Source organism: Sinocyclocheilus grahami, unplaced genomic scaffold (assembly GCF_001515645.1).
Source record: "Sinocyclocheilus grahami isolate Dianchi unplaced genomic scaffold, SAMN03320097.WGS_v1.1 scaffold566.1, whole genome shotgun sequence".
Classification (NCBI taxonomy): domain Eukaryota; kingdom Metazoa; phylum Chordata; class Actinopteri; order Cypriniformes; family Cyprinidae; genus Sinocyclocheilus; species Sinocyclocheilus grahami.
This window is the reverse complement of record NW_015505745.1, coordinates 1,619,377-1,634,781: the sequence shown is the minus strand read 5'-3', so window position 1 is coordinate 1,634,781 and position 15,405 is coordinate 1,619,377. Positions and strand designations below refer to the sequence as shown.

At 39.5% G+C, this 15,405-nt stretch overlaps 2 protein-coding genes across 3 annotated transcripts in view; both read left to right on the top strand.

Moving 5' to 3' along the window:
- rnf19b (ring finger protein 19B) overlaps nt 1-9,665 on the top strand; it is an 18,656-nt gene extending 8,991 nt beyond the window's left edge. For both annotated transcript variants that reach the window (XM_016239527.1, XM_016239528.1), the window contains exons 3-10: nt 2,698-2,897; nt 3,971-4,115; nt 4,197-4,359; nt 4,722-4,836; nt 6,252-6,392; nt 6,476-6,665; nt 6,781-6,915; nt 7,768-9,665. In XM_016239527.1, the coding sequence (XP_016095013.1) occupies nt 2,698-2,897; nt 3,971-4,115; nt 4,197-4,359; nt 4,722-4,836; nt 6,252-6,392; nt 6,476-6,665; nt 6,781-6,915; nt 7,768-8,188 (1,510 nt within the window). In that variant the 3' untranslated portion in view covers nt 8,189-9,665. The remainder of the gene's footprint in view (nt 1-2,697; nt 2,898-3,970; nt 4,116-4,196; nt 4,360-4,721; nt 4,837-6,251; nt 6,393-6,475; nt 6,666-6,780; nt 6,916-7,767) is intronic.
- Nucleotides 9,666-10,658: 993 nt separating this feature from the next.
- ndufs5 (NADH:ubiquinone oxidoreductase subunit S5) lies at nt 10,659-13,622 on the top strand. The gene is made up of 3 exons (XM_016239522.1): nt 10,659-10,759; nt 13,080-13,306; nt 13,383-13,622. The coding sequence occupies exons 2-3, from the start codon at nt 13,091-13,093 to the stop codon at nt 13,485-13,487; spliced, it is 321 nt and encodes a 106-aa protein (XP_016095008.1). The 5' UTR covers nt 10,659-10,759; nt 13,080-13,090; the 3' UTR covers nt 13,488-13,622.
- Nucleotides 13,623-15,405: the final 1,783 nt, after the last annotated feature.

Genomic DNA, 15,405 nt, shown 5'->3' with positions numbered 1-15,405 from the left:
TTTTTTTTTTTTTATATATATATATATTGCTGCATTGCCAACTGTACACTTGAAAAACATTTAAATAGTAAATAAATAATTTAAAAATCTAATTTATTTCTTCAAACTTGTGATCTCTGGCACTGAAGGCAAGAGACACTCAACTGAGCCATATCAGCTCATGTTTTGAGTCTGGACTGTGCCCCCCTTAAGACTGAAATCCTAGAATCGCCCCTGACGTAAGCGTCCATCGACCAATGAGAATTTCAGTCGGCTCAAGCTATCGGAAAACCAATTTGCTGTATTCCCTCTTGATTTCAGCCTAACACAGCTCTTCCCACACCCTCAACACAGAGCTTACGCATTCATATCCGTCAAACACTCGCTAGTGTGTAGACATCCTAAAATGTCTAGTTTCTCGCCCCGACATGCTCTCGTGCCTGAATGAGAGCAAATCCAGCAATGTTCCAACATCTGTTTGAAAACCTTCCCAAGAGGATGGAAGCTGTGTGGAAAGGACCAGCTCTTTATTAAAGCCAATGGTTTTGAAACTAAAACCTCAACAAGGGTGTGGTATTTGGGCGTCCACATACTTTTGACCAAATAGTGTATTAAATGCATTTCTATCTATATATTTCAGATCTTTGTCAGATTCAGTAGAAGTAAGAAGACGTATTTAACAGTTTCTGTTTGTTCTGTGTGCTTCTACAAGTGTAGGAGGCATTTGAACAGTTATAAGGAAAACTTGCATTTGTGTGGGAAGCCTAGTTTAGCTGATGTGTCATTCTGAGAGAGTGTGATTTACTTCAGAGGCCTTTTACAACCTGTCCAAGGTTTGTCAGTCATAATAATGCGCCAGTGACCTACATTTAAGGGACATGATTCTGTTTGCGTCTCTGCATGTTTGAGTCACTGCCACTTCCTATCAGGCCCACGACTGGTGGTAAGGGGTTTTCAGATGGTCTGGGAATTTTTCAAAAAAGGCCATTTTGGCCATTAGAGATCACACAATTGGCTATCTGGTTATTTAGTTGCATCATGAGGTTATTAAATGAAAGTGTGACACTTTTTTTGCTGTAGGATACATTAAGGTTCACCCAGATGGTTCGTTTGCCTATTTGTAGACTAACTAGGAGTCTCCCACCTTAGAAACAAACCTTTGTTTTGCTGACGGAAAAGGTTTCCCAGTTAATTGTACTGTATCAGTTCCAGTCCATGGTGCTACTTATTACCCATCAATCTGTTCTAATATCTTTATCTGACATCAGTAAGTTGTCGTATAGTTTCAGTAAATGCTTATTTTGGACTTTTTGTTGTTTTTATAATACATTAAACTGTTATTTCAAATGTGATTTCACACCATAAGCCCCCCCCCCCCCCCACCCACAACCAGCTTTGCTTCAGCGTGATTGAAAGTCCAGAGCTACCAATGGGAAAAAGGAACAGCTTGTTTCTCTCTCCCTCAGTGATAAGTCGCCATGGCAACTGAAATGTGGCACAGAGATAGAGTTGCTATGGGTAACTGAGGCTGGTATTTGATTAAGACAATCATTGGCTACTCACTTGACCGTGTGTGCATGCCACGGTGTCTTTGTGAGCTTCAAATTAGAGTGTTGATTTCAATGTATTTAATCCTAGTGAGCTCTGAGTGTTCTGGTAGACCATAATCATGTATAATGAGGTCAGTTTCAGCTTGACTCTACATGTAGGGTGTGTGTGTGCCAGTACATGCAGGTAATTGGAAGCTCTTTGTATAGGATGGTAGACTTCTCCATTGCAACTGAGCTGATTAATGAGGTGTCAGCTGGAGGAGGAATGTTTTCTTCAGAACCTGCTTTAAATTCAGCCAACAGGTCATAACATGCGCTTACAAAAACACGCATAAGCTAATGTTAGACAGGGAAGTTGGGTCAGGGAAACCCACCCACCCAGTTGATCTACTGCCAGTGTTTATTCAGCCATAAAATCATTAAAAATGTTTTAAATATTCAATGATTTAATGTTAAGATTTTTTTAAAGACTTAAAAATATGTTTGTTAATAATCATTGTGCTTACTGTGTAGTTGTTCTGAGGTCTGAAGTAGAATTTGGCAGCCAAGTCATTTTCTTAGAAAAATAGTAAAGTGCTACTGGAATACTTGGAAACTCTCACGGCAGGAACATATTGCAATAAATCCTCCTCATTTTCCATAATGTAGTAGTGTCTGTACCTACTAATGTTTTCCTTGACTATAAAAGGAATTTGACATTACAAAGAATCTGAGTAGGGAACACACTGATATCCTTGTGTATATGATTACTTTGGGGGCCATTTCTGTAATTTCAATCTTATTAAACGTTATCTGTGGGCATAATCATGAGTATGTCCTTAGAGATGGTATAATTAAAAAAACAAGATCTAAAAAGTGAGAGATATTTACATGGTCCATGTATTGCTCAGCCACATTTACAGAAAATATCATGATTTTACATTAATCCATTTTTGGACACTGCCATTTTAAAGTACCATAGAAATACCATTGTTTGTGAATATGGTAATCATATAGTACCATGGTATATATCAGAGTACCATACTATTACTGTCTGATACCGTCTCTGTACCATGTACTTCTGTAAGAGTAGATTGCACACAACTTGGTATAATGATATCTTAAATTACCGAAATTATAGATTTTATAGGAGAGTCTGATGACCTGGTTTGCATTGTTCTCCTGCCAGGTTCGCAGTCATCGCCTCTGGATGTGCCAGCTGCCCCAGGCTGGTGTGTCGAAGAGAAGGGTGTGGTGCTGAGTTCTGTTACCATTGCAAGCAAGTTTGGCATCCTAACCAGACCTGTGACTCTGCCCGCCAGCAGAGGGCGCTGTCCTTGAGAACGCACAGTAACCACTCACCCAGCTACACGGCCGAGCAGGGACATGGTGAGTATTTAACTACCAATCAACCACTATTTTCTGTATCACAAACATACAGTGAAGGACACTCAAGCCATATCCAAAGACTGTAATATAATTTGGGGTTAGGCTCTTTATACCTGGGCTAGGAGACAACCACATAGCAACGTCCTAGAAACCGCCCAGATCACCCTAGCAAAACATAGCAATGCCCTAGAAAACACTACTCTTAGATCCCCCTAGTAACCACCTAGCAGCACCCTAGAAACCACCCTCACCCTAGCACATAGCAACAAAAAAATAGCAAATCCATGGTAACAACACAGAATATCCTAGCAACCTCCTAGTAACACCCTAAAGACCACCAAGAACACCACAGCAACCATCTAGCAGCACTAGAAACCACCCAAACCACCTTAACAACTGCCTTAGAACACCCCAAAAAACAGTCTGATCATCTTAGCAGCTACCTAGCAAAAACACTCAGAACACCTTAGTAACTTCATAGCAATGCCCCCTGGTAACCAACCAGAACACCCTAGAAACCACCCAGCAAGACCTTATAAACCACCCGGATCACGTTTTGCACATACAAGCGCCATTCACATTTTTATTCAGAAAATGTAGAAATCTAGTACATGTTGTACTGCAGGGCATTAGTGTCCTAGTGCTTGACTGTTTACTCCATTAAGTACATATCGCAAAGTGTTTATCACTTCGAAAAAGACTATCACAAATTAGTGGATAAAAATAAACTGTCAAAACTCTAGTGTGCTTGCTTTCCAGTTTATTGTGTTTCAGAGTGCCATCAGCCACTCATACAATTTGATTTGCTGTGTGCTTCCCCCTTGAGCACTTTCGTTTTGTGCACTTCAGTGTTCACTGCAGATTATTGAAGTTTCTCTTTCCCTAAAGGACTGCGCTCTCTCCTCCTCCTCCTCTGGGTTCTCTCTAGTTCCTCTCCTGAATTCCAGCAGGAGTCTGCTAACGTCTCTTATTCCCTGTCTGGCATTCAGAAAGCACTTCCTCAGCACACATTGTTTACAGCAGATACTGTGCCTGGACAAATTCTAAATCCCAACCCTCTAATCCCCACTCAGCTGATGACATCAAGCCTTGCCCCCGATGCGGTGCCTACATCATCAAGATGAATGATGGCAGCTGTAATCACATGACCTGTGCTGTCTGCGGCTGTGAGTTCTGCTGGCTCTGTATGAAGGAGATTTCAGACCTGCACTACCTCAGGTACCTTCTGCTACCCATCAGTGGGAATTTCTCAAACGACTTGCTCGAATCGAAAAATAATAATATTCTTTGTCTTCGCAGTCCATCAGGTTGTACGTTCTGGGGAAAGAAGCCATGGAGTCGCAAGAAGAAGATTCTGTGGCAGCTGGGCACTTTGATTGGTGCACCGGTGGGCATCACTCTAATCGCTGGCATCGCAGTTCCTGCTATGGTTATCGGCATTCCTGTTTACATTGGACGCAAGGTGCGAAATGCCAACATTCCCTACAGCGTTACAGTTTAGAAGTTAATACGGAAATCTTTATCACCTGCAATCAGGAACAGAATATCCTTAAAAGGCCTGGGAATTTCCCTCTAGTCAGCCATGTTGCTCAACCAGCTTAATTGCTTTTGATTTTGCCATAATTCTAGAAAATGACTTCCTGGTGTAGCAGACCGAGTTGGCATTAAATGTTATTTCCGTTATTTTAAGACATTTTGTTCTGTTTCAAAGAATTCATTCAGATTTGGAAGCTTTAGGCTTTTTGCCAGTAGATCAGATCTTTGGTTTTAGCAGATAAAGGCACATTTGTGACCGTGCAGTAACACAGCTGCTGTTTGTCACAGATCCACTCGCACTACGAGGGCAAGAAAACGTCCCATCACAGGAGGAATCTCGCTATCACTGGTGGTGTGGCTCTGTCAATCATCACGGCTCCAGTCATCGCTGCGGTCAGCGTGGGTGAGTATTCCTGAAATAATTTACTTTCATATTTACATTAATTTGTTTAGCAGATGCTTTTATTCAAAGCGATTTACAAATGAAGAATGCTGCAAAGCAATTCGTCCTTACAAGATGGTAATGGTAATGTTTCAGAGGCAAAAAACAGTGATTTCAATAGGAATCCACATGATTGGGAATTTTGCCTGAAGGCCAAAGATTTACCCACATAGATTTAGCAAAGTTCAAGTTGGTCACACTGACCAAGAGAAATCTGGTTGGTTTGAAAGTGACTTCTGTGTCAGCTGGGCTTCATATATCTGTACACTGATAACAATAGACAATGGACCTTTTTTGTTTGCAAAATTTTGCTAATGTGACCACACTTTAGATATAGAAAATGGTCATAGATCACTTGAAAACATTTTTTTGCTGCAGATTTTTTTCTTAATCATGTTATTTTAGACTTCCTCTCATCTCTTTAACACAAAATGTGAATTTTAGAGAATATTCTAGCCATGTTCATGAATCAGACTGATTTCTTTCTAGTTAAACTCATTGTCTCAGTGATTCAGTCACAGCAAATCAGTGGTCAATTTCTGTCTATCACACAAAGGTATCATATGGCTGTAGAATATGGAATATATGCTGTACAGACTACTTATATGATTTTATGACACTCATCCTTTGTGAAGCTTAAGCTTCAGTTCCTGTTCATTATAATGGACTCTATAAACAATTGCTTCTGCATTTAGCCTCCGCAATCGCAGCTTCCGGTGCAGAACAATGTATAGAAATTGTGAGAAAATTAAGCACAAAATGAAATCTTGAGGACGTGTCACAGCAATACTGATATGATCCACTTATACACTACAAGTATTTAACTCATTAATGGAACTTTATTGCTGTAAAGTTATGTTTTAATATACTAAAATGTTATATTTATTAAACAGACTGCTGGTCCTACATTTGAAATAGTTAAGATTTGTGTAATGTGTTTGAAAGAAATCTCTCCAATGCTCACCAAGGCTGCATTTATTTAATCAAAAATACAGTAAAAGTGTAATATTGTGAAAAAAGTTTATGATCCTTCAGAAATCAATATGCTGATTTTATTGAATTGATCATTATTATCAATCATTAATAGCGATCAAATATTAATAACGGTTCTTATTATCAGTGTTGAAAAAAATGAAAGAAAGTTCAAAAGAACAGCATTTATTTGGAGTAGAAATCTTTCTTACTTCAAATTTTGTGGTAGTGTATCATGGTTTCCACAAAAATATTAAGAAGTGCAACTGTTACCAACATTGATAATAATAAGAAATGTTTCCTGAGATCCCAATCAAGCATATTTACTCATTAACTATCCTTTTAACTTAGTTTTCAAACCCAGAGATTGACTATAGCTCCAACTCTCTCTCTCTTCCCTGCAGGCATTGGTGTCCCTATCATGTTGGCATATGTGTATGGTGTTGTGCCTATCTCTCTGTGCCGCGGCGGGGGCTGCGGGGTGAGCCGGGGGAAAGGGCGAGGTGTTAGGATAGACTTTGATGAGGATGACGGGCCTATTACAGGTAAAAAAAAAGATGATTGATCCAGTGTATCATCAGAGAAAAAACTTTGCAGTGCTGATTATTGTATTGAACCATCAATGTAGTTGCTGATGCATGGCGAGCGCTGAAGTCTCCCAGCCTGGGCGAGAGTAGTTTGGAGGGAGGAGCCAGCGGCCTCAGCACCACCTCTCCCAGCGAGGGCTTGTCCGTCGCCCCAGGGGGTCTGGGAGACACGCCCCACTTCAACACACTTGCAGGAGGAGCGCTTGGTGCAAGGACAGGAAAATACAGCAGGTATGAGGGCATGTGGGATGTCAGCAGCAGGGCATGCTGGGTTATTCACTGTACTGTATGGTAAATACACAAGAGCTAATGTTCTTGTTTTCATGGAAACATGTTTATGTTTCAGGCTGGAGGTGCAGGCGGCAGAGCTGGGAAAGGAAGGTGCTGGAAGGGAGACGGGCAGCTTGGGAGCGGCCAGTGACTGTGCCAGCACTAGGGGCATGGCAGGATCAATCACTTCCTCTTACACCTTACCTGACAGGTGTGTGAATCACTTTGAATAAAAGCAACTGCTTAATGAATAAATACACAATACTGTTCAATACCGAGTATTTTATCATGTTTTAGAAAAATGTCTCTTATGCTCACCATGTAATTGATCCGTAAAACAGTAATATTGTGAAATATTATTACAGTTCTAAATAACTATTTTCTCTTTTTTTATATATATATTTTAAAATGTAAAATTACTGTGGTGGCATTAGAGTTTTTTTTAATAGTTTATAATTAATCAGTATCGGATATTTAATCATTCATTCTAATTTTTCTTAGTTTTACATTTAGATTACCTTTGCTGTCATCTAATAAAATCACACTGTTAAATATATTTAGCAAATCTCAAAATGAAAATCCATTTATTTTAATTGAGTTTTTAGTGTTTTATTTTTATTGTATTTAGACATATATTAGGACATATAATTATTAGATTTATTTAGACAAAAATATTAGGTTACACTTTATTTTAAGGTGTCCTTGTTACAGTGTAATTATGCATTGAAGTACTGCGAAATAGTAATTAACATACTTATTAAAGGGTTAGAGTGAGGATTAGGGTTTGGTTTAGGGTTAGTTGATGTAATTATGCATAATTTATGGTTATCACTATAGTAAGTACATGTAACGTGTAACAAGGACACTGTAAAATAAAGTGTTATTTTACATGGTTATTTTATGGTTTTGGCCGTAACATGAAAATAATTATTAGCTTATGTGAATGGGCCAGAATTTTAATATTGGTGCATCCAGACAACAAAATATAAAATTACAGCAGCCTTGATTAAAAACTCCTGGAAGTGATGCTTTGTCTCACATTTTCTGATCTGTTGTGTTTCAGAGAGGGCACTAACCTTGAGATCCAGGTGGACATTGAAACGAAACCGAGCCATCTGTGTCTAACCACTGAAGAGGATCTGGCTCCGCCCACTGCTGCCATGGCTCCCGGCTTAGGGGAGGAGCCTCAGGACTGCAGCTCCAGCAGGAGCAGGGTTGTCATGGATTCCCCTCTGGGCCTGTCGCCTGGGATGTCACTCAGGGAGGGTCTCCGAGACGTCACCCTCGCTCAGCCAGAAAGCATCCGCAGCGACCTAGAGATGTCCGACACGCAGTCGGACGACATCGCAGAGCTAACGTCCGACGACTGCGACTCACCCCACCCCAAGAGCTGCCACGCCGCTCCCCCGCCGCAGACCACCTGCAGAGCCTTGAACCCCACCGACAGCCTGCACTGTCCCGACAATGTCATTCTGTACGTGTGAGAGAGACTCGCCATTGCACAAAGCCAGCCGTTTCTGAGCTTTTGACGCTTTACCTGTTCATTTGCTGCTTTTTGTAATTATTAAAACACCTTAATGGCATCCAGACAACTCATGGAACTGAACTCATCGCTCTGCTCGACTGTCCCGTCTGGTTATTACCGACACGGACAGGTCCTCTACCTCTTCAGAAATTCATACTGTTATTCATTGGTTGGTGTTTACTTCTCAGTGTAGAAATGCCTTGATCAAAAAAGCGCTGAATCGGTACTATCGCGACCAGAAGAATTTCCTTAGAAAACAAACAGACAAATAATGTGAAATGTCGCCAAGCACATGTATATGTGAGAGGCTTTCGAGTGGATTGTATATGGATGACACATTACAGTATTGTTTGTATGTTTGTTTTACTCGTTTTTAATATTGACCTGGAAATTGTATGATTCGCCGCATGCTCATTCGCATGCTAGTATTGTTTTGGTCGCGCTGGCCCGGTTTGCACAGAAGAATACACACACACACACACACACACACACACACACACTTCAGAGTGAGAGTAAGGTCAGTGCAATGGGAGACTGATCCGAACTTCACTAGCAGACAGTTTCACCTGAATCACTGACTGCCTGCCTTACAGACAGAGCACCTTACACTGTCTGTGACTCACTGACAACACTGTTTGTGCCCTCTTGAGCGGAGACGTGAGAGATGGATGTATTGTTGATTTTATTGCTAGGTATTAAAATCATATAGTATCAAGGATGGAACTGCCATTCACATGCATGTCTGTTGTTAATAATATTATTTAACTATGATTTTTGACCTGTTTTATCTCTTTCTTAAGCACATGGCTTTTGAATCTTTTTGTTTCGCGCAATTGCATTTTTTTTATGTTAATTTTCCCTCTAGCTGGATGGATGGAGAGAGAGTTGGGTTGGATGGATGAGCACTCCTGCACTTTATCCCACTATTTATCTTGTTCTACATTGTAGGCTTATTTATGCACTTCATTTTTTCTTTTGGAGCTTCTCTGGGAAACATTTGAATGGTGTAGTCATGATTTTGTTATTTCATTTTGGGTGTAATTGTTTTGCATTTTTAACATGCTATGCTTTCGGAATCTCATAATTATCTTTGGCTGCAGAAAGAGAATCATCGGTTTTTACATGTAATGATGGATTAGCTTTGTCTTGTGATCAAATGACTTGTGGTTGTCACATCTTTTGCTTTTGTTGGTGTGAAGATGCTTTTATATTTTCAGTTTTATGAGCGGATTGTGAAAACTACTTGATAATTTGAACTTTAAACTGGTTATGGTGAAATGAGTGTTAACTAAATTCAGCTATATAATATTTCAGCAATATGCTGAAAGGAAGGCGTATTAAATCTGCCGTTGTTTTGTACATCCCCACAAAGAGAACTGCACTGGCTGTGAGTGTTTGAATCAACATGAAAATAAACATTTCCTCCTTTGTGGCAAGTTTGACTTATTTATTCAGCTCTTTAATTTGCATATATGCTAATGGTCTTCTATAGTAGACTATAATACTATCTATATGTCTGTCTGTCTGTCTGTCTGTCTATCTATCTATATGTCTATATCTATCTATCTATCTATATGTCTGTCTATCTATCTATGTCTATATGTCTGTCTGTCTATCTATCTATGTATATCTATCTATCTATATGTCTGTCTATCTATCTATATGTCTATCTATCTGTCTAGCTATCTATCTATATGTCTATCTATCTGTCTGTCTATCTATATGTCTATCTATCTGTCTGTCTGTCTGTCTGTCTGTCTGTCTATCTATATGTCTATCGATCTATCTATGTCTATATGTCTGTCTGTCTGTCTATCTATCTGTATGTCTATCTGTCTATTTAAGGGGGTCTGAATACTTTCCGTACCCACTGTATATACACCCTACATTAACATTACTGCACTGGTATTACATTATAGGTCCAGCTTAAAATCCTAAACAACAATAAAAAGACCCTCAAGTTCAGTAAAGGCTGAAAGAGTGGTTGTAACATTCATGAGAAATACTATATATTGCTAAATTCATCTGTAAATATTGTAAGTCACAGTTGTATGCACCTAAGGTATATTGTTATTGTTAAAAACTTACAACAAAGGTTTTTTTTAAAGGTTCATTGCAGAATTATTATTGTTAACTGAAAATACAACTTTTAAAAACTACAATAAATCAACGAATAAAGATGAGAAAAGCACATACCAAACTACTAAAACTTATTAAACTATTAAAACCTCTATAGGCTAACTGAAAAAAATAACTGGAATTAAAATAAAAAACTAAAAACACAAACCTAAGAGCTAACCCAACAATAGCATATGAATATATCTATTACATAAATATTACAAAATGAACACTGGTTCTGTCTTCAGTTCAAAATCCAAAAATGTGTCAACACTGCCCCCTACAGTGAGTGCGCGACATCGACGTAACAATGTTTGCAGCAGTGGCGCAAACCAAGCCTGCTTTACGGCAGCTGAGAGGTCGTTCGTGAACTGTGGGCCTGAGGAAGGTTAAAGTGACTCTGAACCGAACGGTCAGTGTTTGTATTTACAATTTGAGAACTTTTGTATCTTTCATGTACTATTAATAAATCTACTAGCTTCAGTATAAACCTTTCGCTGTACATACATTACGTTAGAATAAACACATTCTGCTGTATCGCTATCAGGCCTGCAGCTAGGCTAACCAGTTAGCCTTCAGCAGGACTACGACTATCAGCACAACTTGTTTTATTCTGCGATGAAAATGTCAAATAAGCAAGCCTGCAAATGTTAAACGTGGTTTTAACGGCCGCTAATGAATATTCTACTAATCAGATACAATAACTCGTTGTTGTATTTCTGTCTTGGTCTTACAATGCTCTTAATTCGCCCTTCCACTAATTAAGGCCTTAAAAAGGTCTTAAATTGGAGCCCAAAGTCTAAAATTAAGTTATGGCACTAACTGTTCCATGTACTGCAAAAAGCAAACAAAACAAAAAACGTATTGTCTTCCAATACAAATGTCTAAACATCCTTAAATCGAGATATATTTACTTGAGATGCAAAATAAAGATAGTAATTATTTTTTTTTCTTATTCTTATTTATTTTTTGTTTTCCGAGAGACTGAACAGAATTAGTTTTATACTTTATACTTAAAGCAGAGTTTATACTTCAGACAAAAACACATAGGCTTATCTGTCAGCAGGTGTGAAAACGTTTCTCTTTACAGTTTTCTGAGCCTATTGGCAAATGTTTCTTCTTGTTTTAATCATAAACTCAATTCATTTTCTCATCAATTTCTCAGAAAACACCATACTTGTCTACATGTCACGTCACTCACATACTCGGGGAAAAAAGTTACACTGACAGAAAAAAAATCACGTTTTTGCATGTACAGTAAAAGCTATGGTCAGTTATTTCCTTATTCTAGTGGTTGGGAAACAGAAGTATTCTGTCCGTGTGTGTAATTTGTTTGTAAAGGACCGGGACACACCAAGCCGACTTCAAAGAACTAGCCAAAAAGCTGCGCTCGAACACACCGCACAGACTACAGCCGACGGCAAACTTAAGCCCGGTTCAGACTACATGATTTTAGCCAGATTTTGCCACGATTTGCTTGATGTTGGGTGTCGTGGGGATCCGTAAAGGACAATGGGCGTCGGGACGCAAGATTCCATCGTTTCAGCTCATGTAGTGTGTCTTAGTGGACGACAACCGATTCTGCGTCTGCGATGCATCACGACAGAAAGACTAGCATGTTTAATTTTTTCCCCGTCGTCTACGACGAGTTCTGTCACATTGGTGACGTTGACCAATAGCAGCACAGAAGCTCTTTCATACACTGGTTTCAAACATGGCAAAACGAAAGAGAGATGATGGTGCTGCTAGATGGAATTATGAGATGGAGGAAAGGTTCGTGGAGCTGTGGCAACAGTACTCCTGCCTGTATGTGTCATCGAGGGACTACCACGACAAAACAAAGAAAGAAAAATGCTGGCGAACTATAGCGGAAGAGCTTCAGCAATGTTTACACTCTTGTTTTCGGAAGTCAGTCGCTAGTTCCGCCTTCTCGATGACATCCCGCGATGAATGGTCGGGAAGCAACGTGTAGTCTGACATGTTTCTTGTCCACGACACAACAAGATTTTAGGAGTCAAAATCGTGTAATCTGACACAGTGACTGTCGTGACCGACAACAATATCGTGTAGTCTGAACCCGGCTTAACACGTGCGTTCTGCGCATGCGTGAGAGGAATTAACTGTCCATATCAGCAGCTATCAATAGTATATATTCGGCATTCAAAAGGAGAAACCGAAACAAAGATATACGAGATAAACGCAGATATACGAAACGTAAACAATGCAGCGCTTGCTTACCGTTTTGAATATCAGTAACGTTGATAACTTTAATAATTTTAAGCGGCTCATGTTGTTGAAAGATCACGTAAAATTTAAACAGCCTTCTGTCTGTACCGCCTTCATTTACCTGCTTGTTTTCATCACTTTCGCTTTAATTCTCGGGCACTGACTCGTTCGCTAAACTGAACATCCAATCAGAGGTCTCACACACGCCGACGGTCCCGACGCCGATTCAACATGTTGAATCGGGCAAACTGCCGCTGACGTGAGCCCGACGAGTGGGACACACCAAACAAACTAGCCCAACCGTCGACTTGGTGTGTCCCGGCCTTAAGTTTTGGAGATATTCAGTAGTTGCATATGACCACTTTGCTTTATTTGCTATATTTAAAGTGCTAGCAAGTTCTAAACCTTGAGGCATAATTTAATATAAAAATGAATAACTGCTTTGTCAGTGTTCTTGAGCTTGATTGCATTATTGCATTTGTTTTACATGAAATATTTCTCTTCAGTTCCAAGAATCATGCCGTTCATTGACCTCCAGTCAAGGCTGGGTATTAATCTGGACCAGTGGCTTTTGGCTCAGAGCGGGGAACAGCCACAGAAGCGGGTCGCTCGCTGCCATGCCTTTGAGAAGGAGTGGATAGAGTGCGCCCACGACATCGGCCAGACCCGGGCCAAAAGGGAATGCAAACTGGAGCTGGAAGACTTCTACGAGTGCATGCACCGCCGAAAGACTGTAAGAACATTCGGAAATATTCAAACAATGTATTTGAGATTCTTCACATTACTAACATTATTATCACTCGTTACAGCAACAGCGCTTATATGAGGTCCGTAAGCAGAAGGAGAAGATGATTAAAGAGGGAACTTACACACCCCCTCCACAACACACAGGCAATGAGGAGGCTCGGCCCTGAATCCAGCATCCCCATACAATCACTCTCAACACAGTCATGCTGTTGGACGGTTGCTTCCTCACTTATGTATTATAATAATATTGCTGTATCAACATTGTTTAATGTCCGAGAAATAAATAGAATTATTCCATGTAATTGTTATTGTCTGCACACTGTCTGTTATTTTTTTAGTGTAAATATGTAATACAAGTTTTAAAGGGACAGTTCATTATGTCCCTCTGTTATCATTTATTCACCCTCGGAGATGGTCCTCACTGTAGAACACAAGATCCAGGGGGCACCTTACATATACCTAAACCTACCCGTCTCCACCCCCTAGATGTGGATCCAACCCCGCCCCCTGGATCTTTGTTCTGCAGTGAGGGGCTACTGGGCACCCTCATGTCATTCAGGACTTACTTTTTTCCATGGAACATAACAGAAGATACTTTGAGTTTTTTTTTTTTTGGTCCATGCAAGGGAAGTCAATGGTCACCAAAACATTCTTCAAAAATGTCACTGGTAATGTTTCTACTCCATTAAATAATTCCATAATTGAATAGGTTAAAAATAATTCAGTTTTAGATATTCATAGTTTTTTTAAGCAACTTCTCTTTCTTATTGTGACATGACTGTGTGCTTCCCCAAAAAGCTATTATTAAAACCTAATGCCATATAATGCAGTGGTTCTCAACATTTTTTACTCAAATCACAACATTCAAAGCCCCCCCCCCCCAACCAATTTAAATAATTTTAAGTCGTTCTGTTTGCTGAGGCCCCCTGTTTGAGAACCACTGGTATGTTACATCTGTTTGAAGACTTTAAATACACTTCATTTAAGCTTGAATTCATCCTTCAGTTTGCCTGAGACCATCTGATTATTCGTAATGTTTGATACAGTATATTCAGTCTAGTTTTGAGCCTTAACTGAATGCAACTGTCTTGATTTGGTTAAGTTTCCCATGGGAAAGCTTAATATGAATACATCAATCCATTTGACATCCCAATCACATTACCAAGCCAAGATTAGTTTAGTATGTTGGTCAGTGGGTGGCAGTAACAAACCACTATTTTTGAGCTTGAATTGATTTGAATTGACTTGAATAATTGGATGAATATGGTTCATAAACTGCTTGAATATTTGGATGAATATGGTTCATAAACCAATCTGATTATTCGTAATGTTTGATACAGTATATTCAGTCTAGTTTTGAGCCTTAACTGAATGCAACTGTCTTGATTTGGTTAAGTTTCCCATGGGAAAGCTTAATATGAATACATCAATCCATTTGACATCCCAATCACATTACCAAGCCAAGATTAGTTTAGTATGTTGGTCAGTGGGTGGCAGTAACAAACCACTATTTTTGAGCTTGAATTGATTTGAATTGTTGACTTGAATAATTGGATGAATATGGTTCATAAACTGCTTGAATATTTGGATGAATATGGTTCATAAACCGCTTGATATTTCTGTTGGGACGCTAGAACAGCTCTGAGCAAAGTTCAAATGTAAAGTCGAGTGCACAAGTGGAATGAAGACGTGCAGACCATCACATGGGTTCAGTTTAGCCTGTTAAAGGTTAAAAGCTGGCTCTATACAAATTGACGTCACTGTAAGATCTGGTAATTTTAGATATTGTTGTCTTCACGTGATGATAGTCTTTCTAGAGTTCAAATTTGGGAAAGAATGTCCACTGGCATTTAAAGCGGGGCTGCTCTTCTGTGATGGGTTTTGTTTGATCAGTCCACCAGCAGCAGTTAATCCTTCACTGGCACACTGAATTCCACTGCAGCTCACTGAGGACAGACAGATTCTTCACTACACATTCATTATGGAATTATACTTTTATTATTTTTATGGGCAAAAATGTCATTAGTGTGTTTGAAGGGGGAAATCTTGGAAATGTTATTGTATATGGTCACATTTAACACAGAG

What these genes read in the sequence shown, in the direction of transcription:
- ndufs5 (XM_016239522.1), top strand. Translation starts at nt 13,091, where the DNA reads ATGCCGTTCATTGACCTCCAGTCAAGGCTGGGTATTAATCTGGACCAG. An exon ending in GCATGCACCGCCGAAAGACT is followed by an intron (nt 13,307 to 13,382) that starts GTAAGAACATTC and finishes CACTCGTTACAG; the next exon opens with CAACAGCGCTTATATGAGGT.